The sequence below is a fragment of the Micropterus salmoides genome, unplaced genomic scaffold (genome assembly GCF_014851395.1).
Source record: "Micropterus salmoides isolate LMB-PRFRI ecotype aquatic unplaced genomic scaffold, ASM1485139v1 Ms_hic_scaffold_1, whole genome shotgun sequence".
NCBI classification, from domain to species: Eukaryota; Metazoa; Chordata; class Actinopteri; order Centrarchiformes; family Centrarchidae; genus Micropterus; species Micropterus salmoides.
This window is the reverse complement of record NW_024040040.1, coordinates 50,268,901-50,294,837: the sequence shown is the minus strand read 5'-3', so window position 1 is coordinate 50,294,837 and position 25,937 is coordinate 50,268,901. Positions and strand designations below refer to the sequence as shown.

Genomic DNA, 25,937 nt, shown 5'->3' with positions numbered 1-25,937 from the left:
GAGCAGTTCCTTTAATGCCAATTATATGTTCCAGTCTCTGTAGGATCTGATGGTCAAAGGTATCAAATGCAAATGTCCCCAGTGTAAGTGACACCTATGCACCCACCACAAAGCAGTGTGCAATTTGTAGCTCCTACAGCCTCAATTTTGCAAATAAAACATGATTCCAGTGAAGTTTTATTCAGTTGTCTTTTATTATGAAATACAATAAATCTTTCTCTGGAAGGAGTCAGAGTCAAACGGCTTTCCACCTTTGTCTTATGCTCAGAGTCTAATAAAGACTTAATTATCTATGACAGAGATAATGATCAATAGTGTTGTAACCCAGTTCACACAGTAATCACAGTATGTTGAGAGAAGAGCCTGAAACATGCTGAGACTCCAGGTTGTTCAGACTTTCTAAATATGTTTCAAACATTTCTTTCTATATAATAATAAGAACAACATGCATGTTTCCTGATTCAGTTATTTGTACACACCTGTGACCAGGGCCGGCCCGTGGCATTGACAACATAGGCGGTTGACTAGGGCGCAAAATGTCAGGGGTCGGGTTAGGGTACCCACCTCTGTCTGATTAAGGTCAGTTGAAAAACTGAATAAAGCTTTGATTGCATCCAGACTTTTATTTTCTTCTTTCTGTCAAGTAAATCTGTCATAATATGAGAAAAGGTTGGTATTGGTGGTAATAAACTGAACTTCAGAGAGGTAACTTTATAAATGCAATATCAACTTCTACTATTAGAAAGATGTGGAAATAAACTGCAACACACCATTGTTCCACAGAGTGGAAAACATCAATAGAAAGATCAATTTAAATATGTTAATAAACATAACTTATCAGCAGAGGCACTTTGGGTTCAGAACATCTGAATTAAAATAGTCCAGGTGGAGGAGGTGGTTGAGTGTGGAGCAGAAGTAGTGGAGGAGTCTCAGTGTGTCTGCAGAGACTGTGTAGAAGGACAGAGCAGCAGCAGAGCAGTCCAGATACACAGATGATACACAGGGATGATGGTGGACTTAACTTTGTGTCTGACAGTGGAGCTGATCTCAGAGCAGTTCAGACTGCAGAACTGTTGTCAGTCACTGCTGGATGAAGCTCTCCTCTCCACTCTACCTCCCAGTAACGTGGCCCAGTCAGAGCCTCCACATACAAGCTGATGCTGCTGCTTCAACCTCTCTGGATCATCAGGACACAGCTGATCCTCTCTCAACACCACCACCTTTCTCATCACTCACACTCTGACAGAGATCACTTCCATCTGGTGAGAGAAGGAGACAGAGAGCAGAAGTCAAAAATCAGCTTCATCAGCTGTTAGTCAGTGATGCAGCACATCCAGTATAAAGACCAGCAGGGACTTCAGTCCTGTTCAGACCAGAAGTGGAGCGGCTGTGTAGCGTAGACAGCTGCCTTTCAGCTCTCATGTTAACATATTGGAGTGAACACACTGAGACCTGCAAAGACTTTGGGCATCAAGTCTGTTTACTCTGTGCTGCAGCTCAGTTTCAGGATCTTGGCAATCTTATAGCCAAGGCCATCTTTATGTAGGCCAACAATTCTTTTTTTTCAGATCCTCAGAGAGTTCTTTGCCATGAGGTGCCATGTTGAACTTCCAGTGACCAGTATGAGGGAGTAAGAGCGATAACACCAAATTTAACACCTGACACCTTGTAACTGTAACGGGTCACATGACACCGGGGAGGGAAAAGGGCAACTTTGGACATTTTCACTTAAGGATATACTCACTTTTGTTGCCAGCGGTTTAGACAGTAATGGCTGTGTGATGTGCTATTTTGAGGGGCAAAGTGTAATTCTCTCTCTCTCTCTCTCTCTCTCTCTCTCTCTCTCTCTCTCTCTCTCTCTCTCTCTCTCTCTCTCTCTCTCTCTCTCTCTCTCTCTCTCTCTCTCTCTCTCTCTCTCTCTCTCTCTCTCTCTCTCTCTCTCAGAGGTTTACAGTAGGGGTAGAGATTTCTCATCAGGAAATGTTGGTAGATTTGGTAGGTTCTAGCCATTTGGGCACAGCTCTACAAAGTTGCGTTCAGATGTTCAGCTGTGTTCTTCTGCGGGCTGTTCAAGTTGTGACCAACAGCCTGTTCTGCGTTTAAAATGGTGAAATCTAAGGTGCGTTGAGACTGAACTGCACAGTCCCAGTAAGATGGAATCTGGTCTTTTCTAGTTCGATTTGGGCCACTTTTATGTGAGGTCCATATCCGATACAGGTGGGATTTTTTGAAACAGGACTCTGACATTACTCCGGAGCGACTATGTCACATTTCTGCGCCAGACGGAGCGAACGAAAAAGCTCCACAAGCTTTGTCAATACTGTTCTATTAAAATTCATGCCAATAAAGCGAAATTGAGAGAGAGAGTGTTATGGGGCATATACGTTATACAGCGCCAGAAACAGTTATGAATGTAATGAAAAGGACAGAAGGTGTGAACATTTCTCATAACTCAGGAGAAATGTGACACCAGGAGGAAACCGGGAGAGGGCAATGACATACAAGAGTCTCCCGTGAAAATCAGGAGGGTTAGCAAGTGTGAGCTAACCGAAGCTAAATTTTGTGGCTTCCTTGTTTATTTCCATATGAAAGCGTGCTGCGTGTGGCATGTTTTATTTCTTCTGCATATGCAGGTCAATTGCAGATCTTGGTCTGATATGGGACACATTTAAACAAAGTTAACTGTTAATCAAATAAATCTGATCTGGACAATAAATCGTAATTGCGCAATTAGGGTACATACACATTAAGTATTGACGTAGCCTAATTAGAGTTTAGGAAAATGTTCTTGATTGACGGTTGCTATGGTTACACACACCGTTGGCGCTGCGCTCAAAGTCATTTGTCAGTTATGCAAAATTACCCAAAATCTCCTAAATTAGGTTAAAGATTATTATGTCACTGGATCGAGATTGTCACTGAAATCATGCCTGCATGTGTGCTGACTCAGCAAGGATGATATTATACGAGAAAAGTTGATCTACAGGAGAAACATATCTGAAAGAAACAGAGAATGCCTCACTGCCTTACTGCATTATATACTGTTATACTATATTTACTTGATAAACACCTGAATTTTGCAAATTATTTTTAATAAATAAAAATAATTCCACCATAAACTGCTGCAGAAAATGCATACATACATTCATATAATTGAGAATTGAAGATTTCTTAAAAATAATAATAACTCAAAGTCTTGACTCGTCATATCTTGTGAATACCGGATCTTTGCTTTCATATTGTGTTTCGTACAATACTGCTGAAACCAGCATGGACTGACTCCAACCCTCTACTGACCTCAGAGTCTCCAGTCTACAGTGTGGACTCTCCACAAGATCAGACAGCAGTTTCACATCTGAATCCTGCAGCTTGTTGTCACTCAGCTCCAGCTCTCTCAGATGGGAGGGGTTGGACTTTAGAGCTGAGGCCAGAGAAGCACAGCTGATCTCTGACAAACCGCACCAACTCAATCTGAATACAGAGTAAATGATAAGACAGTGTTCCTGCTTGAAATCCATACATGTTTAATAATTCATTCAGAGTTTAGTTGAAAATGAATTTTTTGTTTATGAATTCTTATCATCATTTATTTAAACAAAAACATAGTGTGGAATATAAGATAAAAAGAGGTTCAGAGTGAATTATCCAGTGTAGATTTTTCTTTTTATATAAAGATTTTAAATGTGGAGCTCAAAATTGTTCTGCCACAGTCAATGGACTAAACCACTGAAAAAAGATACTCAGTGTGGATCAGTATAATATCAGCCTTATGTGTACATTTTAGTTTAAATTTTTAAAATAAAAATGGTGTCTGACCTCAAGGTCTCCAGTCTACAGTGTGGACTCCCCAGAAAACCACACAGCAGCTTCACTCCTGAATCCTGCAGCTTGTTGTCACCCAGCTCCAGCTCTCTCAGATGGGAGGGGTTGGACTTCAGAGCTGAGGCCAGAGAAGCACAGCTGATCTCTGACAAACTGCAGCACCACAATCTGAATAAAGAATAAATGATGTAACTTAAGAAGTCAATGTTCCAGCTTGAAATCATTCAGTGTTTAATAATCTGTTCAGAGCTGAAGAAGGTTTAGAAAGTAGAACATTATTATTCAATCTATTTATGAAATTTTATTAGAACTTATTTAAATTTAAATGTATACATTGGGTACATTAAGCATTAAATTACTTAGTTAAAATAGTATAATAAAAAAATGATATTTACACATACAGGAATTTGAGTAATTAAAATAATAATTGAATTGGCATGGACGCTTTCGCCGTTTTTTTATACATTTACATTTTACATTTACTCATTTGGCAGATGCTTTTATCCAAAGCGGAACAACATACAAGCATCAACAGAGCATCAAATACAGATCTACAACTGACAATACATACTAGTAAGAGCAGCAATAAATCCTAGTAAGATCTCATGGTACATATCACATCAATGGGGTAAATACCTAGGGAAGGAAGTAAGAGTTAACAAAAAAGTGCAATCAATAAAAAAAAGGTGCAATCAATACAAGATAAGTGTAGGGGCATAGAAGAAGAATAGCACATGTGCTAGGAGTTGGAGGTGTTATAAGAGGAAGTGTTCTCAGAAGAGATGAGTTTTCAAGAGCTTCTTGAAGTTAGAGAGGGACGCCCCTGCTCTGATGGCGTGTGGTAGCTCGTTCCAACATCGTGGTGTCACAGATGAGAACAGCCGGGACTGGGATTGCTTGGTGTGAAGGGATGGCAGAGCCAGGCGGCGTTCGTTGGAGGAGTGTAGTGGCTGAGAAGGAACGTAAGTTTGTATTATGGAGTTTAGGTAGATGGGTGCAGACCCAGTAGTCACTCTGTATGCAAGCATTAGTGACTTAAATTTGATTCTGGAGGCCACGGGGAGCCAGTGGAGGTCACTGAGTAATGGAGTGACACGAGTCCTTTTGGGCTGATCAAAAACCAGACGCGCTGCTGCTTACATATTTGATTTGAAAGAGAAGAAATCTGCAATCATGCAATAGGAGCTCTGCCAATCATGAATGGGTTTACATAGGTTTCGATCGTGTCACAAGCATGAAATAGTCGCTCTGTTGTTTCTACTTTTACATGGGTCTGCCGTGGTGAAACAACAATGGTGGCACGCTTTAAATGTTCCTACCACAAGGAATTGTTGGACGAAGATAAGAAAGGAAACACTAACACCATATTTCATAAGCATTTAGATAATTTGACCAGCTCTTATCACGGCTGCCACTTTGATAACTAAACAAAGACGCAATTTTCTGTCAGGCAGTGCGGAGGACGCAGTGCAGAGGACCCGCTGCTAGGCGAAGCAAAGACATTTGCACAAGTTGATAATGTTCAACCTGAATGAAAAAGTTGCATGACACTGTGTGGCGATAGCCTATCAGCATTGAGATTGTCTGGATGTCAAACAGCTTTAAAGCAGTGTTTGGAGAAGGACAGGCAGAGTGGGGGGACTGAATCTCTGCTGGCCAACAGACAGTTGCTCAGTGACCTGAGCTGTTAAGGAGAGAGCGACTAATTACCACCCGTAGTCAGACTGGACTCTGCTCTGATAATTGCAACGTTTACTGGCGGAAGGAGCTCAGAGTTAATTACTTTTATTAATTTAACTTTTTACTAAAATATTTGTGATTAAAATGCTAAATTGTTTTCACTTGTGCTTCTTAACAGCATGACAACTTGTGTTTCTGCCTTCAACTTTTGTAAGCATCCGTGGGCACTGTGAACTGTGAACAAGTTAGCGTAGCACAGGTCTGTTTTATCCAAATTCCATTCAGAACAAACATTTTAAAAGTTTCTGTCCTGCTGTGTTGCTGACAGACCTGATGTTTAATAACTCAGCAATCAAGTTTTGGTAATTCCGGCATCATTTATTGCAATTAAATCACAGCAAAATGTTTACTTTGGTTTCATATCACGGTAGTTATTGCGAGTTTTCTTTATTCGCATTATCACATTGTGTGTGACCACTCAGCCGTAGTCCATCTATAAACTTCCAGCTAGAAAAGCGATGCCAGGATTAAATTTGTGTTTGGTCTGAATGCATTGTTTTCTTCTTGCAGGAGCCTGGGTGTGTAGTCAAAGCAGCAGCATGCACCTGAGAGGAGTAAGGGGCCAATGGCACAAAAGGGCTACCCTCACATGTGGTGATCTCAGAGTCTTCTCTTGAGGCTTATGTTGTAATGGCTGCAACCACAGTACTATGCCCCTCCCTGTGTGCAGACTGGAAGGGGTCGAGACAAGGAGTTTCTTCTTATTTAAGTAAGTTCACTATTACTCTCTCAAAACACTTAATAACCACACATTAGTCCAACATGTCTGAAATCCTTTTCGCTGTTCGATATGAGATGTTAGATACTGGAATGATTATCAAATTCTTCCAGAGAGCTGGAACAGTATGACAGCTGAAAGATGAGGCACCAAGCCTCAGACAGTTCAGATGAGCATGTTTTTAGCAAGAAGGCAGGCATATGGATTTCTTCTTACATACTTTTCCTATCGCCTGAAATGGCATTAAAATAGTGTAATTCCACTATCATCCCTAAAGAAGAGTCGTTCTGTGTATCATATCTTAGAAGTAATTTAAATCATTTGTACTGTCCCAGTCATTCAATGACAAACTGTGTTTTGTTTTTAACTGAATCCCACAGTTTCTTATTGACCACGGAGCAAATGTTCTGTTTAATGGCCTCACGGTACTTTTCTCTAACCTTCCTTAGCAATGTGTACTGCTGCCGCTCCCAGTCGATCTTTGTTTTTGAAGTCCAGCTTCTTTTATTGATGCAGGCTTTTACCTCCATGATGATATGTGAGTTTTTGTTAGGGAAATGTAAAATATCCTTTTGGGAGACAACATTATCTACAAAGAATTGAATATAGTCAGTAACAGTTTCAGTAGCCTCATTTAGATCCAAGTTGTGAAAAATGCACCAGTCAGTGCTAGAAAAGCAGCCTCGCAAAGTCTCTACACTGTCCTCAGTCCACTGCAACACAGTCTTATGTTGGGGCTTGCTGATCTGTCTGTGGTTATAAGATGGACAGTCAAGCAGACAGAGTTTGAGAGAGGTGGAAGTGCACGTTTGATGTTTCCAAAACATTTGTCCAAAACTTTATTTTAACTTGTGCCACATTTGACATATTTACTAAATCCCAGTAAAGCAGTCTCAAATAAGTGCCCCTGGAGTGCGCTGGAGTCGGTTATGCACACATTCAGCTCTGGAACTGTTTTTTATTTGTGTTTTACATTATATTATTTCTCTGCATATAAGTGAAAAAATGTCTGACCTCAGAGTCTCCAGTCTACAGTGTGGACTCCCCAGAAAATCACAGAGCAGCTTCACTCCTGTGTCCTGCAGCTTGTTTTTACTCATGTCCAGCTCTCTCAGATTGGAGGGGTTTGACTTCAGAGCTGAGGCCAGAGAAGCACAGCTGATCTCTGACAAACTGCAGTTCCACAGTCTGAATAAAGAATAAATTATGTAATTTTAGAAGACAATGTTCCTGCTTAAAATCATTCAGTGTGTGAAGAAGGTTTAGAAAGTAGAAGTTTAGAAAATGAAAACTCCAAACACCTGAATCAACAAGATACAGGTTAAAAACAAAAAGAATAAAAAAAGCTCCCATTAATAATAATTACAACGTGCTGCTTCTTCAGTAAAGACATTGTAACTTCACTTCTTAAACTCTGCAGCTCCACCAGTGGCTCCATCTATACAAACTCATCTTGTGCAGCCAAACACAAATAAAAATCCTCAGAAACGGATCTAAGATTCAACTCAAGATCCCGAAGTTTCCAAAGATGCCAAATATGTCAGGATAAATTTTGGGGAAATATGAACAAAACACATGTACAATATTTATTTTAGGAATAGTGGAGTAATAAAGTCAAAGCATCTTCAGTTTAAACTATTCTGGCATTGTAAGCATCATATAGTTTCATAAAATTGTATTATTTATATTATTCATTGTTTTAATGTATTCTTATTAGAATTTGAACAAAACCATGATGTGAAATATAAGCTGTAAATCAGGAAGTTAAGAGGTTCAGAGTGAATTATCCAGTGTAGATTTTTCTAGTTATATTAAGGTTTTAAATGTGAAGCTCAACATTATTCTGACACAGTCAAAGGACTAAACCACAGAAGAAGAAAACAGACTTTAGCATTAAGATACTCAGTGTGGATCGGTATAATTTCAGTCTAATGTCTGCAGTTTAGTGTCACCACAACTTTTACTTCATATTAATCTCAGCACAGAAGTAAAACATCTCTGACCTCAGAGTCTCCAGTCTACAGTGTGGACTCTCCAGAAAACCAGACAGCAGCTTCACTCCTGAATCCTGAACCTTGTTGTCACTCAGCCACAGTGCACTCAGGTAGGAGGGGTTGGACTTCAGAGCTGAGGCCAGAGAAGCACAGCTGATCTCTGACAAACTGCAGAGACACATTCTGAATAAAGACAAAAATATGTAGTTAAAAAAAAAGTTTTATCTAGTCAGATGTTTTCAGTGTTCAGGTTTAGAATGTGTATCTCAAAATTATATTGATCCTTTACACAGCTACGTTTGAATAGCTGCGTTTATGTCTGTGTCCTTATAAATTTATAGTCGCAGGAAAAAGTATGTGAACCCTTTGGAATTACCTGCATTTCTGCATAAATTGGTCATAAAATGTGATCTGATCTTTGTCTTGGTCACAACAATAGACAACACAGCCTGCTTGAACTCACACCACACCAATGATATGCAATAATGTTTTTGTATTTTTATTAAACTCACTGTGTAAACATTCACAGTGCAGGGTGGGAAAAAGTATGTGAACCCTTGGATTTAATAACTGGTTGACCCTCATTTGGCAGCAATAACCCCAACCAAACGTTTGCTGTAGTTGCAGATCAGCCCTGAACAACGATCAGGAGGAATTTTGACCATTCCTCTTTACAAAACTGTTTCAGTTCAGCAATGTTCTTGGGATGTCTGGTGTGAACCACTCTCTTGAGGTCATGCCACAGCATCTCAATTGCACTGACATTAGGAAAATGCGTATTTTCTTCTGCTGAAGCCATTCTGTTATTGATTTACTTCTGTGCTTTAAATGGTTGTTCTTTTGCATCACCCATCTTCTGTTGAGCTTCATATAACAGAGAGATGGCCTTACATTCTCCTGCAAAATTTCTTTATAAACTTTGGAATTAATTTTTCTGTTGATGATACCCTTCCACACCCTGAGGCAGAGAAGCAGCCCCAAACCATGATGTCCCCTCTACCATACCTCACAGTTGAGATGAGGTTTTGATGTTGGTATGCTGTGCCTTTTCTCCTCCACAAATAGGATTGTGTGTTCCTTCCAAACAACTCTTTGGTCCCATCCGTCCACAGAATATTTTGCAAGTAGTGCTGTGGAACATCTAGATGCTCTTTTGCAAACTTCAGACATGTTTTTGTTGGAAATCAGTGGCTTCCTCCTTAGTTTCCTCCAATGAACTCCATTCTTGTTCAGTGTTTTTGACGTATTGAGCAATCTGAGCTGTGCTTGTGCAGTCATCTTTGTAGGATTGCCACTCCTAGGGAAAGTAGCAGCAGTGCTGAACTTTCTTAATTTATACACAATTTGTTTTACCATGGACCGATGAACATCAACGCTTAATAGAAATACTTTTGTAACCTCTTCCAGCTTCATGCAAGTCAGAAATTCCTAATATCAGGTCTTTTGAAAGCTCTTTTGTTCCAGGCATGGTTCAGATCAGGCAATGCCTCATGAGAATAGCAAAATTAAAACTGGTGTGTGTGTGTGTGTGTGTGTGTGTGTGTGTGTGTGTTCTGAAAGATTAATATCAGTGAGTACACAATATTTCTGAATACACTTTAAAGTTAAAAGAAATCAAAGAAAGTGTCTACTTCAGCAAGTAACCTTGATCAATTGAAACACGTATTAGTATCTTCTGTATATAGATGTGACCCTTTACCAGAAAGTATAAACATTAATTTACTTTAACAACTAATAAAAACTTTCAACAGTTTCTTTAAGAAACAAAAGTCTTTTGTGACTGCAGACTAAACAGTACAAAAAAAAAAAGAAAAATAATAATTTATAACTTTCTGGATGTAAGTTAAGTATGAAAATAAATTATGGTATTAATTGTTAATTGATCATATAAGATCTACAATAGAAACAGAGAGCCAGTGAACCAACCCCAGAGTCTCCAGTCTACAGTGTGGACTCTCCAGAAAATCACACAGCAGCTTCACTCCTGAATCCTGGAGGTTGTTTCCACTCAGCCGGAGCTCTCTCAGATGGGAGGGGTTGGATTTCAGAGCTGAGGCCAGAGAAGCGCAGCTGCTCTCTGTCAAACTGCAGCACCTCAATCTTAATGAAGAATAAATTATAGATAAAAATCCATTTATAATCCAGTCAGATGTGTCCAGGTTTTAAATGTGTAGCTCAACATTACTATGTCCTAATCAACCTGAACCTTTATTGACTTTGTCATTGTGTTATTGTGGATCATCATAATGTCAGCCTTCTAAAGACATCATCCAAATGTCAGCACAACATTCATACACCTATTCATGTCAACACAGATTAATAACATGCTATTGATCTCAGGCATTAGTCATGTAAAGCAGTACTAGTAAATTATTTAATATCAGATTATCATATTGACTTATTTTGTTTTTCTGAAACCTGGCTTAGTCATTTAATTCTTTGAGAAACCGGCCAAGGAGGTAAAATTGCGTCTATCTACAACTCAAGCCTATTCATCAACTCTAAACCTACTCCAATTCATTGAAAAGCCTTGTTCTTAGTGTTTAGCACACAACCTGGAAGACACTTCAGCCAATTCTATTTGTGATTGTGTTCAACGCTCAATATTCAGAACTTTTATCTGAATACTAACAGATAAAGTAATAATTATTGTTTATTTTAATATTCATTTGATTCATTCAAGTGATTCCTTCAGCATTTAATTCAATACCATGTCTCAATATTACAAAGGACTCCTGATGAAATTCGAAATATTAAAGACAAAATCAATGGGCCTCAATGGGCACCAATTTATTTTCAAACTCTGGAACTTTAGAAACAACTATTAAATCTGATATATATTTAGACAGCTTTTCTCCCACCAATATTCACTTACTAACATCAATGATTTCTTCATTTAGGCCATCAATCTGTCTGTTGGACCTTCTGTAATGAATTTGAATTTGATAGAGCAGAAAAAATGAACTGACCCCAGATTCTCCACACTACAATTTGGATTCTCAAGTCCAGCAGTCAGAAGCTTCACTCCTGAATCATGCAGGTTGTTGTGACTCAGGTCCAGCTCTCTCAGATGGGAGGGGTTGGACTTCAGAGCTGAGGCCACGACTTCACAGTGAGTCTCTGAGAGTCCACAGAAGGACAGTCTGTAATGACAGAAAATTTCAACTTAAAATATAATAAAATCTGATATTTGTTAATAAAAATAGGTATTTTGATCACAAAACATATGAACATTGCATGTCCTTGAGCAACATAATAATATAACATAACACAAATCACTGCTTTAAACAGAAGTGTCTGCCAAATGACTGTAATGGTAACATGTCATTTTGTGATTAAGAGGGTGCTGTGATTTGTGTTTGGTAAACTTTATAATATGATGTTCAATGAGCTGTAAAATCACTGCAGGTTGTAACTGCACTCGTATGTTTTTACCTCAGTCATATTCTTGTGTGTGTTTTGTGCATCTTGATGCATCTTATTGTGCCACTTTATCTGCATTCATCTCCATTAAGTAAATTTAATCATTCTAGATAGATAGACAGACAGACGTAACTGGAAAGAGTGGTGGAAAGGTTCCTCTGTGAACATGGCTTCCTGCCAAACAAAGTTATCTAGCTCCACATTCAAATGTGAAATGTTAGTGTGAAATCTCAGCAAACTTCGTAAATCACAGAGAGTTGAGGCAGAGCAGCCGGGGGGCACGGGGAACTGTAAGACCTATCAGTTACAATGTTGCCTTTGGAGACAAAGTAGGCAGCAAGGCAGCATATCATCAGTCATTGGCCTAAATGTCGCTATATTATTTTAAAGACATCTGGGCTTACCGAGCCTTTCTGCAGTTCCTCACAGCTGGAATCAGTCTTTGTCTTCCCTGCACTGATGTGTTGTACTTAGTCAACTCCAACTCATCCAGAACCTCCTCTGACATCTGCAGCATGTAGGCCAGAGCTGAGCAGTGGACCACAGACAGTTTCGTCTCTGCTCTGTTCCCTGACTTGAGGAACTCTTGGATCTCCTGATGTACTGAGTGGTCGTTCATCTCCATCAGACAGTGGAAAATGTTGATGCTTCTGTCAGGAGAGCTTTTTGTGTTCATCTTCTTCAGGTTGTTGATGGCTCTCTGGATGATTTGTGGACTATTCTCTGTCCGGCCCAGCAGGCCTCCTAAGATTCTGTGGTTGGAATCCAGAGAGAGGCCATGAAGGAAGCGAACAAACAGGTCCAGGTGGCCAGTTTTACTTTTAAGGGATTTCATCATTGCTCCCATCAGGAAGACATCCAGGGCTGAATCAATATATTGCTTTTCTAAGAAGTCCTCCAGTACCTCTGTGTTACTGTTAGTGTAACAGCTGAACATGTAGACTGCAGCCAGAAACTCCTGAATGCTCAGATGAACAAAGCAGTAGACTGTTTTCTGGAAGATCACACTCTCTCTTTTGAAGATCTCTGTACAAACTCCTGAGTACACAGAGGCCTCTGTGACATCAAGACCACACTGCTCCAGGTCTTCTTGGTAGAACATGATGTTTCCTTTCTCCAGCTGTTCAAACGCCAGCCTCCCCAGCTTCAGAATAACCTTCCCATCAGCCTTCATCAGTTCCTGTGGACTCGTCTCATGTCCCTCATTATACTTCTGCTTCTTCCTCTTTGTCTGAACCAGCAGGAAGTGTGAGTACAGGTCAGTCAGGGTCTTGGGCAGCTCTCCTCTCTGGTCTGTAATCAACATGTGCTCCAGAACTGTAGCAGTGATCCAGCAGAAAACTGGGATTAGACACATGATGTGGAGGCTCCTAGATGTCTTGATGTGTGAGATGATTCTGCTGGACAGCTCTTTATCACTGACTCTCCTCCTGAAGTACTCCTCCTTCTGGGCGTCAGTGAAGCCTCGTACTTCTGTTACCCTGTCAACAAATGAAGGAGGGATCTGATTGGCTGCTGCAGGTCTGGAAGTTATCCAGACGAGAGCCGAGGGAAGCAGATTCCCCTTGATGAGGTTTGTCAGCAGCAGGTTGACTGATGACTTCTGTGTGACATCAGACACAACCTCATTGTTGTGGAAATCCAATGAAAGTCTGCTTTCATCCAGGCCGTCAAAGATGAACAACAGTTTACAGACAGCGAGCTTCTCTGCTGGGACCTTCTGTAATGTTGGATGGAAAACATGGAGCAGCGTGAGAAGACTGTACAGCTCATCTTTGATCAAGTTCAGCTCTCTGAACGACAGCAGAACCAGCAGACTGACATCTTGGTTTTTCAAGCCCTCTGCCCAGTCCAGAGTGAACTTCTGCACTAAGAAGGTTTTTCCAACGCCTGCGACGCCACTCGTCAGAACCACTCTGATGTGTCTCTGTTGGTCAGGTAAGGCTTTAAAGATGTCGTGGCACTTGATTGGAGTTTCATGGAGGGTCTCCATCTTGGAAGCGGTCTCAAGCTGCCTCACCTCATGTTGGGTATTAACCTCTTCAGTCTGTCCCTCTGTGATGTAGAGCTCAGTATAGATCCGGTTGAGGAGGGTTCCACTTCCTGTTTCATCAGTTCCTTCAGTGACACATTCACATCTTCTCCTCAGACTGATCTTATGTTTTTCAAAATCCTCCTGCAGACCACCAATCACTAAAAAGCAGAAATTTTGACAATCGGGTGATTATTTTCATTACCTATAAAAAATATCAATAATAATAATTTTTAGCGAATCAAAAGTTATAAAGTCCTGGTGGGGGATGTTTGGGCATCTTGAGCAAAGTGGTTCCAATCCTACCTCTCTGAGCATTGTAAGTGTTTCCCTACAATGTGTCGTGGCAAGAACAATTGTCCCTGCTCTTACTGCCTCTCCACAAGGGTGCCCCAAGGCCCCTTCTTTTCTCAATTACACCACCTCACTGGGACCAATAATTCGCTCGCATGCAGGGGCAGACCGGCCATCGGCTGATTTTCAGTCCCAGTACACCTCTGCTTGCATGGCTTCTCTCACCACTGCTACGCAGATGATACGAAACTCTACCTAACCTTTCCACCATACAACCCCACCGTCTCTTGGACAAACAGTATCTCACAAAAGTGAGTACACCAGTCACATTTTTGTAAATACTTCATTATATCTTTTCATGTGACGACACTGTCTATATGACACTTTGCTACAATGTAAAGTAGTGAGTGTACAGCTTGTATAACAGTGTAAATTTGTTTTCCAACTAAACTGAGTATGAGTACACCCCTAAGTGAAAATGTCCAAATTGGTCCTAATTAACCATTTTCTGTCCCCGGTGTTATGTGACTTGTTAGTGTTACAAGGTTTCAGGTGTGAATGGGGAGCAGGTGTGTTAAATTTGGTGTTATTGCTCTCACTCCCTCATACTGGTCACTGGAGGTTCAACATGGTACCTCATGGCAAAGAACTCTCTGAGGATCTGAAAAAAGAATGGTTGCTTTACATAAATATGGATATAAGAAGATTGATAAGAAGATACAAGAAACTGAGCTGCAGCACGGTGGTCTAGACCATACAGCAGTTCAACAGGACAGGTTCCACTCAGAACAGGCCTAGCCATGGTTGACCAGAGAAGCTGAGTGCACGTGCTCAGCATCATATCCAGAGGTTGTCTTTGGGAAATAGACATGTTAGTGCTGACAGCATTGCTACAGAGGCTGAAGTGATGGGGATACAGCCTGTCAGTACTCAGACCATATGGCACACACTGCATCAAATTGATCTGTATGGCTGTCTTCCCAGGAGAAAGTCTCTTCTGAAGATGATGCAAAAGATAGCCCACAAACAGTTTGCTGAAGACAAGCAGACTAAGGACATGGATTACTGGAACCATGTCCTGTGGTCTGATGAGACAGACCATTCTCATCTCAGGGCGTCCAATACCAACCATTTCAGAAAGTGGCAAAGCATAGTTATTTGACGCTAAAGCGCTAGCTAGCTATGTTCATGTTAAAGGTGTTGACAGCCCCCCGAAACTTACCATAACTGGAAATGTTAGTGCCTAAACCTGAGTCAATGACTTTATGCATGTCGACTGGCTAACCCTACAGCTACACCCTCCTTTGTGTTGTATAGCAATGTATGTAGTGGTGGGGTTTTAATACGGATGTATTATTTGACCTTTAGCATCAAATAATTACGCTTTGTCACGCTGTCTGAAAGTGTCGGTAATGATGCACTGAGATGAGAATGCGTTGCTTGAGACCAAGATAAACTTATTTGGTTCAGATGATGTCACATGTGTGTAGCTGCAACCAGGTGAGGAGTACAAAGACAAATGTGTCTTGACTACAGTAAAGCATGGTGGTGTGAGTGTGCTGGTCTGGAGTTGCATGAGTGCTGCTGGCACTGGGGAGCTACAGTTCATTAAGGGAACCATGAACGCCAACATGTACTGTGACACACTAAAGCAGAGCATGATCCCCTCCCTTCGGAGACTGGGCCGCAGGGTAGTATTCCAACATGATAACGACCCCAAACACATCTCCAAGACGACTTGGACTGCCGTGCTGCAGTAGCTGAAGGTTCAATTCAATTCAATTCAATTTTATTTATATAGAGCCAAATCACAACAACAGTTATCTCACAGCGCTTTTCATAAAAGAGCAGGTCTAGACCGTACTCTATGATGTTATTTACAGAAGCCCAACACTTTCCACCAAGAGCAAGCACTAGGCGGCAGAGGCAAGGAAAAACTTCCTTTTAAGAGGCAGAAACCTCGAGCAGAACCATGGCTCAGGGTGGGCGGCCATCTGCCCCGACCGGTATACAACATTCTTGTCCATCTTGGACTACGCTGATATTTTATATATCTATTCAACCTCCCAGTGTCTTCATGCTTTGGACACTGTGTTTCATAGAGACTTGAGTTTCATCACAAACTTAAAATCTCTCACTCTTCACTGTTTGCTGTATTCTCAGGTCGGGTGGTTCTCCCTCTCCATTCGGCGTTGGATGCATGAGAGATACTGTATCTGCATGGATGAAGGCTTGCCACCTTCAACTAAACCTCAAAACTACAAATCCTCAACCATCACACCAACCAGGGTGGTGAGAAACTTGAGGGTCATCATCGCTTTGCATTACACAACAAAAGAAGATTCAGGCCCTACCTTAATTAGTATGCTACCCAGCTTCTGGTACAGTCCATGATTATCTCTTGCCTCAACTATTGTAATGCGCTCCTAGTGCATCTTCCAGCTTGTGCGGTGAAACCCCTACAAATGTTTCAGAATACAGCAGCGTGTCTGGTTTTTGATCTGCCCAAAAGGACCCATGTTACTCCATTACTCAGCGACCTCCACTGGCAACCACGGCCTCCTGAATCAAATTCAAGTCACTAATGCTCACATTCAGAGTGACTACTGAGTAGACAGTTGTAGTCCAAATAGCTAGATATGAAAAACAATAATTTTTATGGTGTGGTGAACACAGAGAGACTTTTAAAAACAGAGCTTCTCTTTCATCAACAGAACAGACACGTGTTGATCCAATCAGTTTAGCTCCTTTGATTTGAAGGAGAAGACCATCTCAAGTTTGCCTCTGTAAATGATCACCGGCTCAATCAGGGTTTTTGAAGCTGTGACCCCGCAAACCAGATAAGTTACATGCAAGTTAGTATATTATGTAGCAGGATTTTAGTCATTCATTCTTTAGCACTACGTGCTCATGTAAATTTTCACACAATGTTTCTATGTACTATTTTTAGAGCCTGTTCCTCACCCAGGAGGCTCTTGTCATGTTGTGCCTAAAAAGCTGCAACTGGTCTGTTTGCATGTGTCATCAGAGCTGTCCTGGATCCACAACGTTGGACCAAGCTCCCCACTGAAATCAGGACATTAGAAATTGTACACATTCTTCAGACGGAAAATCTAAATGTAGCACAAGAAGCTGTTAGGCTTATTTGATGAAGCTGCATGATTTTTGAAATTTTTGGGTTGTCTCCACATGGTTTGATGAACTTATTTTAAGTCTCTAAACAAATATAATGTCATGAAATGTAGCAAGTTACATTTTTAAGATAGACATCTTACTTTGTACAGAGCTACTCTGACTGGCTGTCTGCAGTCCAGCTCTTGCTCCTTCTCCACAATGGGGACAGTCTCCTGGTGAAGCAGACTGGTCCCAGTATGAGGTGATGCACTGTCTGCAGAACCAGTGTCCACAGCTGGTAGAGACTGGATCCTTTAGGATGTCCTGACACAAAGCACAGCAGGATGGCTGCTCCTCCACAGAAACATGACCCCTCTTCTCTCTGTGAAGAAGTTTCATTAGAATTAAAATTATTTGTTTCTTGTTGCTGAAAAATATCAAGATTTGTCCAACACTGTGTAGAAGCTCAGATGGTCACAGAGAAAAGTGAAAGTATTTTTACTTTTCTGTTTAAATTCATCTTTGTGTCTGTAATGAAGATGTTTGTTCCTTTAATTTCAATTCTCGTGCTTTCATAAACACTTAATAGATTTCCTATCTGACTTACTAAACATTTTGTGATCTGCTCCTTCACAGTAAAGCCTACATCCAAGAGATCTGATTATGTCCTCAGTTGTTTGTCACTTTTGGCAGCTTAGCTTGAGTTAGTTAGGTTTAATGAGTCTGGAAGTGTTGTAAATACTTGTGGTAGACCAGCAGTCTAAGATACAAAGCATGTAGCAGTGATGTCACAGGTTTAAGTCCAGACAGTTTACTTGACTGTACGTCATTCCCTTTATGTCTTCTCTTACTCTCTACTGATCAGGGACAGACTGAGACATCAAAGCAGCAAGTTTAACACAACCGGCACATGAACACCACTTTCCCTCAACTACTCTTGGAAACATCTTCAGATCTCGGTCACTCTCCTGCAGCCTCCTAGTCCTCTTTACCTGCTGCTGCTGGCACAACGGTCACCTAATAACTGTTACCATTCATTTAGAGGCTTTTCTCTTCAATGCTTTCAAGATTTTTTTACAAAGTTTCTCCTAGCCCTTTTCTATACGTTTTCTCTCCATGTTGTGAACTTTTGTGAACCTTATGTTGTTCAGGTCAGGTGTTAGCCAAAAAGCCAAAGTAAGAATGCAGAACTAAGGATGATAGGTGTTCTTTCGACATTTTTTGGTATTTGATGTTGGGTCGACGGGCTGTTCAGGACTCTGCTACTGAAAGCAAGGACTATAAATACACACACACGCACACACACACACACACAGAGTGGAAGTTGCACATACATACATACTGTCATTCACTCAGCAACACAAGTGTGTTTAAGTAATCCACCAGTAATAAACCTTCACCCGTTTTGCTGTCAACACATTACATTGGCGTTTACTGATTTAGCTGATGCTTTTATTTGATCAGCTCCCAGTGTGTGAATGGTAGATTCTCCTCACTCATTACAGCTGTCACAGGCGTAAGGTTGCTCTTTCTGGAATTGAAAATGCAGTATTTCACTCTTCTCAGGGTTAAGGAACTCAGAGTTGTCAGAAAACCCGCTTTATGGACTACACTTGCATTAAGCGTCTCAGAAGCAGCTCCTGTGAAGCTGAGAGGCTGACAGACAGCATGACCTGTTAGCCTTAGGTCTCCATACAAGGGTACGAGCTTAGGTTACATTCATCTGGAAATCTAAAGATATTGAACAATATTGACGACCTGTCCAGGGTGTACCCCGCCTTTCGCCCAATGTCAGCTGGGATTGGTTCCAGCCAATGATAGATGGATGGATGAACAACACTGCAAATTTGGCAATCACACAGAGATAAGAATCATAGTTAAATAGCTAACATCATTTTACCTACTTATTAAACAGGCAAGAACTTTCCTCCATGTATATTTACTCATTTAGTCACTTTTATCCCTCAAAAGAAAGAAAGAAAGTGGTCCCCATAATCCCCAGACCTGCTGCATGAAAAATTTTGTTCAATCTCGATATGCCACACCTGTGAAGTGGATGGATTATCTCAGCAAAGGAGAAGTGGTCACTGACACAGATTTTGACAGATCTGTGAACAGTATTTTAGAGAAATAGGCCTATTGTGTACGCAGCAAAATTCTTGGAGTTCAGCTCATGATGAATGGGGACAAAAACAAAAGTGTTGTTTATAATTTTGTTCAGTGTATTTATGTGCATGACAGCATGTATGTGCAAGCAAAGTATTCAAATTTGGCCTAGGCGGCTTCTCAGAACAGTGTTTCCCTACATGCATTCAGGAGCAGCGGTGCGCAACCGCCGCTTCTAAAATTTCCCACGATCATTAAACTATGCGTTACAAATGTTTTCACTCGCACTCTGTGTGAGCACGGCAACACTCAATGCTGGGCTCGCTTCCTCTCCTTGTTCTATGCAGAACATACGTGACAGATGGTGTTATAGGAGCAGCGTAACTCTGAATCAGGAGGTGCGTAGCGAGTCTTTGATTGTCTGAAAACTGGCAGTAAATGTACGGTGTCTGTTACACTGTGTTAGCTTCTCAAGACCAAGAAAACTCTGCTACCTGCTACCTGCTGGAAAAGTGAAGCCGGTTAGCGCTTCATGATGCACAGCTGAGCAGGAAAGCTTCTACAGCAGCTACATAGCTGCTATGTAACTTCACATTAGCTCATTTTATAGAAAGTAACTAGAAGCTGTATTTTATTACTGCTTACTTGTCCAATGTTGAGAACATTAGGTACAAACTTAGACTAAACTGACATAGCCTGCAGCCCTGTCCTGTACAGACTGATTCAATTATTTTTCAGTCTCAAAAAGTGGTTTTAGAAAAGAAAGGACGGTGGTAACTGGAGGAGTTGAGGTTAGTAAAGCTAATTAGTGATGCAAACTAGTCAGCACAAGATAATAACTTGTGTGCACATTGTGGATCATAACTGCCAGAGAAAGTGTCACAAAAAGTTTCTCTTTGTGTCACAAAAGGTTTGTTCGATTTAGGTAGCAAATACATTTTGGTAGAAAATGTAATATTGAAACACAGAAACAACAGAAATCATGACATCAGCAGATTTACTGAAAATGAGTCATAAATCAGTTAGCAGTTCTCTTACTTTGTGTCTGAGGGTCCAGGTTCATTACTGAACTTCAGAGGAAGACCTCTGGATTGATCACTCTTCATAGACAGACAGCTGGATACTGGAGACTCTGCTCTCTGTCTGTCAGACTGAACTCTGCAAACACAGAGATGTTTTTATTCATATTGTATGAATCAGTGGTAAAATCTATGATGAAAGTAATTTAGGAATCTCTAAACACAAAGAATGCTGCTGCTGTCGATGATTAGGAGGTTTAAACGTTTGTATTAGTTGTCTTAGATCAGATTACAGCTTCTCTGGGTAACTGAGAGCAGAAACACAGCAACAAAAAGATTGTTAAACTTTAGTTAGCAAATACATTTTAGTAGAAAATGTAAAGTAGAAACCAACGTGATATCATGGAATGGTGTATAAATTGCACCACGCTTTTAAGGACATTTCGGCGTGCCATGTCAATGCATTTTAAGGTTTTCGCATGTCATTTCACGCCGTTTAGACTGCATTGACTTCTGTTGTGAAGAAACCACGTCACAAAGGAGGTTAACCCTATTTGTGTAGCTGTAGGGTTAACCGGTCGACATGCATATTTAATTAATAATGGTTAAGGTTAGCAGTAAAGTACATCGGGATGTTCCCATAACGTAGCGTAACATAGTAGCTAATGCTAACACTATGTAGCTAAACAGAACTAACATTATCAACGATGTAGAATGGTAACTTATGTAATGTGACATAAATAAAAACAAAAAACTAATTATGTAATTATTTTTCACTCTGGAACCTAACGCCGGTCTTCTGGGTCAGAGATCAACTTACTATCCACCTGACCACCCCGCCAACACCATAGTGTCGGACTTTCATGGCTATTTATATCCCACACGCGCTGCTTTTACCTGGGACAGTAGGCGTAAAATGGCATGAAATGCAAAAAATGCATTGGAATACCACGCCAAATGACTTAATATATCAGCGTGTTATTCATATGCCTTTTGATGATACCAGCCTGTAGAAAAACAGAAATTGTGACATCGGCAGAGTTACCGGATATTTGTCATATAAATGAGTTAGCAGCAGTTCTCTTACTTTGTGTCTGAGGGTCCAGGTTCATTACTGAACTTCAGAGGAAGACCTCTGGATTGGTCACTCTTCATAGACAGACAGCTGGATACTGGAGACTCTGCTCTCTGTTTGTTGGACTGAACTCTACAAACACAAAATATGTTTTTATTCATATCACATGAATATGAGGTTTAAAAGTTTGTATTAGTCCTGTTAGATCAGATTACAGCTTCTCTAGGTGACTGCTGTCACAGATACTAAGATGAAGATGGCACAGATGATAATTTAACATATAAATCAGTTAGCAGTTCTCTTACTTCGTGTCTGAGGGTCCAGGTTTATTTCTGAAGAGTAGAGGATTTCCTTTAGATGAGTCACTCTTCATAGACAGACAGCTGGATGCTACAAACTCTGCTCTGTCCTCCTCTTCCTCCACACAAACTCTCATCTTCTGGACTTCAGTCAGTCTGAGAGGTAAAACAGTAACACCGACTGTGAGCTCAGAACACAAGAATCAAGAAGAACAAGTTTGTTCAAGAGACACAAACAAGACTGAGAGAAGAGGAAGTAACACACACACAGTCTACAGTACAATAAGCCAGCACTCCACCTGGTCACTTTTCTTTAAATCAGTGCTTGTGTTCTTGCTTTTTACTGTATAAGTGTTGTTACTTGTGAATTCAACTTTCAGTCTGTAGGGGAGACCGGGGATAGTTGTAACATTTGACAGAGCTCTTTCAAGCCAGTGCATTCGAATGTGATACAAACTTGTTACATGTATCTGCTTTTAAATGGTTTAGATTTTATCTCTGAAACACAGAAAATGCATGGTTTAGTCTCAAACACAAGGGGTGAAAAGTCACAATTCACCCCATAGTCTAGGTTGGTTGTAACGTACACTGGGCTAAAATGTAACATTTTGTAATAAGGAATGTGAGGGTAAATATGAGGGTAACATACTGTAAAAATAAAATTTGACAAAATGTCCATATATGTGCCAACTAAGACCCCATCCAGTACTGCGTTTACAAATTAAAACGGACCTCCCGTCCAGACTACAACGATGAAAACGAAGACCTAAAATGGAGAAGTTTGGAAACACTGCCGACCCCGTTTTGACCCCTACAGGTCTTAACATTTAAACATAGTAATAAAACAATTTAATATTACTGTGTGTGTGACACATGAAATAAAAAGAAAACTAAACATTTTCAATGCTGTAATAACTATCCCAAACTCTTGCAGCCATGAACTAGCTTACCTTACAGCTTACAGCTAAATCACAAGTACTAGCTACTTTCATTAAAGATATCTACATGAACACAAAACAAACATGATTTAAGTTTGATGAGTTGAACTACGAAGCGGGCAATGCTATAACAGGAAGCTAAAAAAAACCTTTATTCAGCCGCTTCATGGTGAAAGTCATTAAGAGAGCTGATTATGTCCTTCACTGTTTTAAAGTTACTTTGAGTTCCTTAGGTTTGAACTTAGGTTAGATTGCACATGAACACAATGTGTGTAGTATTTAACAGTACTAATAACCTGTATCAATGTAGAAGTATCACAAATACCAATGATATTAATTTGATTCTGTGTTTTATTTGGTTGACCAACAATCCTCACACAACCAGGACTATGTCATCTATTCACCTGCAATCACAGCTAATGTTTCCTCATAGGAAGGTATCAAATCCACCCTCATTATATGTAGCTCTTTATCCCAATTAACTTTGGTAGGGTATTTTTTTACAGCCAGTGCTTTGATTCTGGGGTTTCTGTGTGTTTCTCCTGGTTTCCCTCTCTCCCTTCTCTGTCATGGTTTAAGGCTATGTGTGTGGAGCAGCACACCTGACTTCAGTCATCTCATCGACCTGGTTAAATACTGCAGACTCTGCTCTGTCCTCCTCTACATCCACACAAACACACCTTCTGGACTTCAGATGTCAGTCTGAGAGTTAAAAACAAATAACACTGACTTTGAGCTCAGAACACAAGAATCAAGAAGAACAAGTTTGTTCAGTTGTTTCACAGTCACAAACAAGACTGAGAGAACACACACACACACACACACACAGTTTAATAAAACCAGTCAGAACTCCACCTACTCTTTTTTCTTAAAATCTCTTGTTAAATTTCTTGGTTACTGCAGGTTTAATGCGTTTAATTCAGCCAATCACAACTTTGTGTCCACAGATGACTCAAAGTGTTGAGTTCACTCTAACACTTCTTTCCCCTACAGTTCACAGGGAGAAAACTGACTCAGAGACTTTGACAGTAAAATAATAAAAATGTTGTATTAACACTCACCCTGCCTCAGCCTTCAGTTTTCCTCCATCTCCTCATGTTTCCTCCATGTCGACTCAAAATGGAGTCTGAACTGACTGAACTCTTTCAGCTTCAGGTTCCCTCCCTGCTCTCACCTGGATCACCTGATCAATCTTGCTCCTCCCCTCTTCAGGTGACTTTATCTCTGTCTGTGTTGCTAGAGATAGATAGATAGATAGATAGAGCAGCCATCGTGTACAAATAAGCCATTTATGTGGTACATTAGTAAATATGTGTGTGTGGGCAGCCTTTCACACAATTGTTGAACTAAACCACATGACTGGGCAATTCAAATTTGGCTATGAGTTTTAAGGGTTAAAGATAATCGATTAACAAACTATTGGACATCACTGATCGCAGAATGCAGGGTTTTAGTCTCACTGCTTGTCGTTTCTCCCAGCCGGGTTGCTGGTCGGCGGCCTCACGCTGGCGGAGTTCCGTGCGTTCTCGGTTAGGATTCGGGTGTCGGTGGGAGCAGTGTAAGTTAGCTCGACGAATAAAGCTTAAAAGAACTTGGTCGTTCTTGAATTAAAATTGTGTAACTTAACGGTCTGATAACTTTTAACAAACAAAACCAAAAGAAAATTAAAAAGCAAGTAAGTTGCTGGAAACGACGGAAAAGCCGAGGTCGTGGCACTTCGCGAGTGTGGCTTGAAAAGAACAAAAGAGTTTGCGTCAAGCTGGGCCGAACTTCTTAGGGCGTTGCTGGGAGACGGGGCACGCTGAGCGCATGCTGAAGCACGGGAAGCGGGAAGAGGCCAAGAGATCGTCGCTGCTTTGTTTGTTGGGGGGTGGTTCTGGCTTTGTTTCCTTTGAGAGGGAGGGCTTTGTTTCCAGTTTCCCGAGAGACTGTCTTTTAATGTCTATTCTAAGACCTATTTGCGCGTATTGTAATCAAATGTCTTCCCACAATCAAACCTTAATTGTCAAACGGTTATACTGTTCTTAGTTTTAAGCATTTGATAAAAAGGAAAACAATTGTCAGTAGTTAAACCTTAAGGTTAGCATTTCCTAGGAATCACATCAGATGAGAGGAACTTAAACAGCTTCCTGGATAATATTGATTGTTACACATAGAGAATATAAATGCTGTAAATGCTCTGTACTTGTATAGCGCCTTTCTAGTCTTTTCGACTACTCAAAGCGCTTTTACACTACATCTGCATTCACCAGTCACACACATTCATAGCCTAAGTGCTTAAACAGAAACTAACATTCACACTCACTCATACACTGGCGGAATAGCCGCCAGGGGGAAATCGGGGTTCAGTATCTTGCCCAAGGACACTTCGACACGCAACCAGGGGGAGCCCGGATTGAACCGCGACCTTCCGATTAGTGACCAACCCGCTCTACCTCCTGAGCCACAGCCGCCCCATTATAAGCAAATTACATGAATGGCATCAGATCATGAACAGGTAAATACAGAGTGACATTTATACATTAAAACGCCATTTCAGAACGATGACATGTAATACTTATTTTGTCCTCTTGGGGAGCTCTGGTTCCGTGAAGATAGCTTTGATTATGTCTTCAAAACAATCATTTGCTCAGGAGCAGGGAAATTTAGTTTTTTAACATTAAATTCGAACAGGAAAATTAATCAAGTAGTATGTTTCTTTATCATATCATTTCTAAGGAAGTGTCAGAAAGTGTTGGAAACAAAGCATTGGTTACAACATAACTTGAAAAAATGTGATGTGAAAAATGGATCCTTGCTGAAAATTAAATTATTTATGATTCTTGTTTTCAACAACAACATCAACAACAACAACATGGTAACATAACTACTCTAAATGTAGTGAAGAGACCTCTTAAGTAACGTAAGATTATTAATTAAACAAGGTAATGCTTTGAGTTTTGAGGAGACAGTACTCCTTGTTTACACAAAGGAATTCAGGGGTGTCCTTCTCTGGTGTTCTGGAGTTCCTCACCAATTCATGTCTGGGCGTGAAGAGGAGAATATCTTTTGATGTGAGGTAATTAAACAAAGAGGGAGGTCAGTTTCCATGGTTACGTGTGTGGGGGGGCAGTTTAGGGTTTCCTGCCCTCTCTTAAAAAGAGTTCTGATAGGCTTTTCAGGAGAAAGCTAATTTCTGGTTAGTGTTTCTTTCATTTTAACAGTCAGGCACCGAGCCTTATCTAGCTGCTACACCAGGTGGCAAGTTTTACGATCAAACTGCCCAGAAACAGAACTTAGGGAAAGCAAACCTTTCAACCCCCTCTCTTCAGCTGTCTCACCCCCCCCCCCCCCCCCCCCCCTTTCTCTTTATTATAATAAATT

The 25,937-nt window shown here is 40.6% G+C and overlaps 1 protein-coding gene across 4 annotated transcripts; it reads right to left on the bottom strand.

Moving 5' to 3' along the window:
* Positions 1-181: 181 nt before the first annotated feature.
* On the bottom strand, positions 182-23,710 carry LOC119913144 (NACHT, LRR and PYD domains-containing protein 12-like). 4 transcript variants are annotated; one of them, XM_038732486.1, is made up of 13 exons: positions 23,636-23,710; positions 21,643-21,792; positions 21,350-21,469; positions 20,282-20,401; positions 17,299-17,519; positions 12,102-13,890; positions 11,244-11,417; positions 10,201-10,374; positions 8,284-8,457; positions 7,295-7,468; positions 3,817-3,990; positions 3,298-3,471; positions 182-1,259 (listed from the first exon to the last, which is right to left on the bottom strand). In XM_038732486.1, the coding sequence occupies exons 2-13, from the start codon at positions 21,771-21,773 to the stop codon at positions 1,250-1,252; spliced, it is 3,435 nt and encodes a 1,144-aa protein (XP_038588414.1). In that variant the 5' UTR covers positions 21,774-21,792; positions 23,636-23,710; the 3' UTR covers positions 182-1,249. The 4 variants fall into 4 exon arrangements, with proteins under 4 accessions (XP_038588414.1, XP_038588408.1, XP_038588420.1 ...); XM_038732480.1 differs by lacking the exon at positions 23,636-23,710 and adding an exon at positions 23,177-23,275; XM_038732492.1 differs by lacking the exons at positions 20,282-20,401; positions 23,636-23,710 and adding an exon at positions 23,177-23,275.
* Between the last annotated feature and the right edge of the window lie 2,227 nt (positions 23,711-25,937).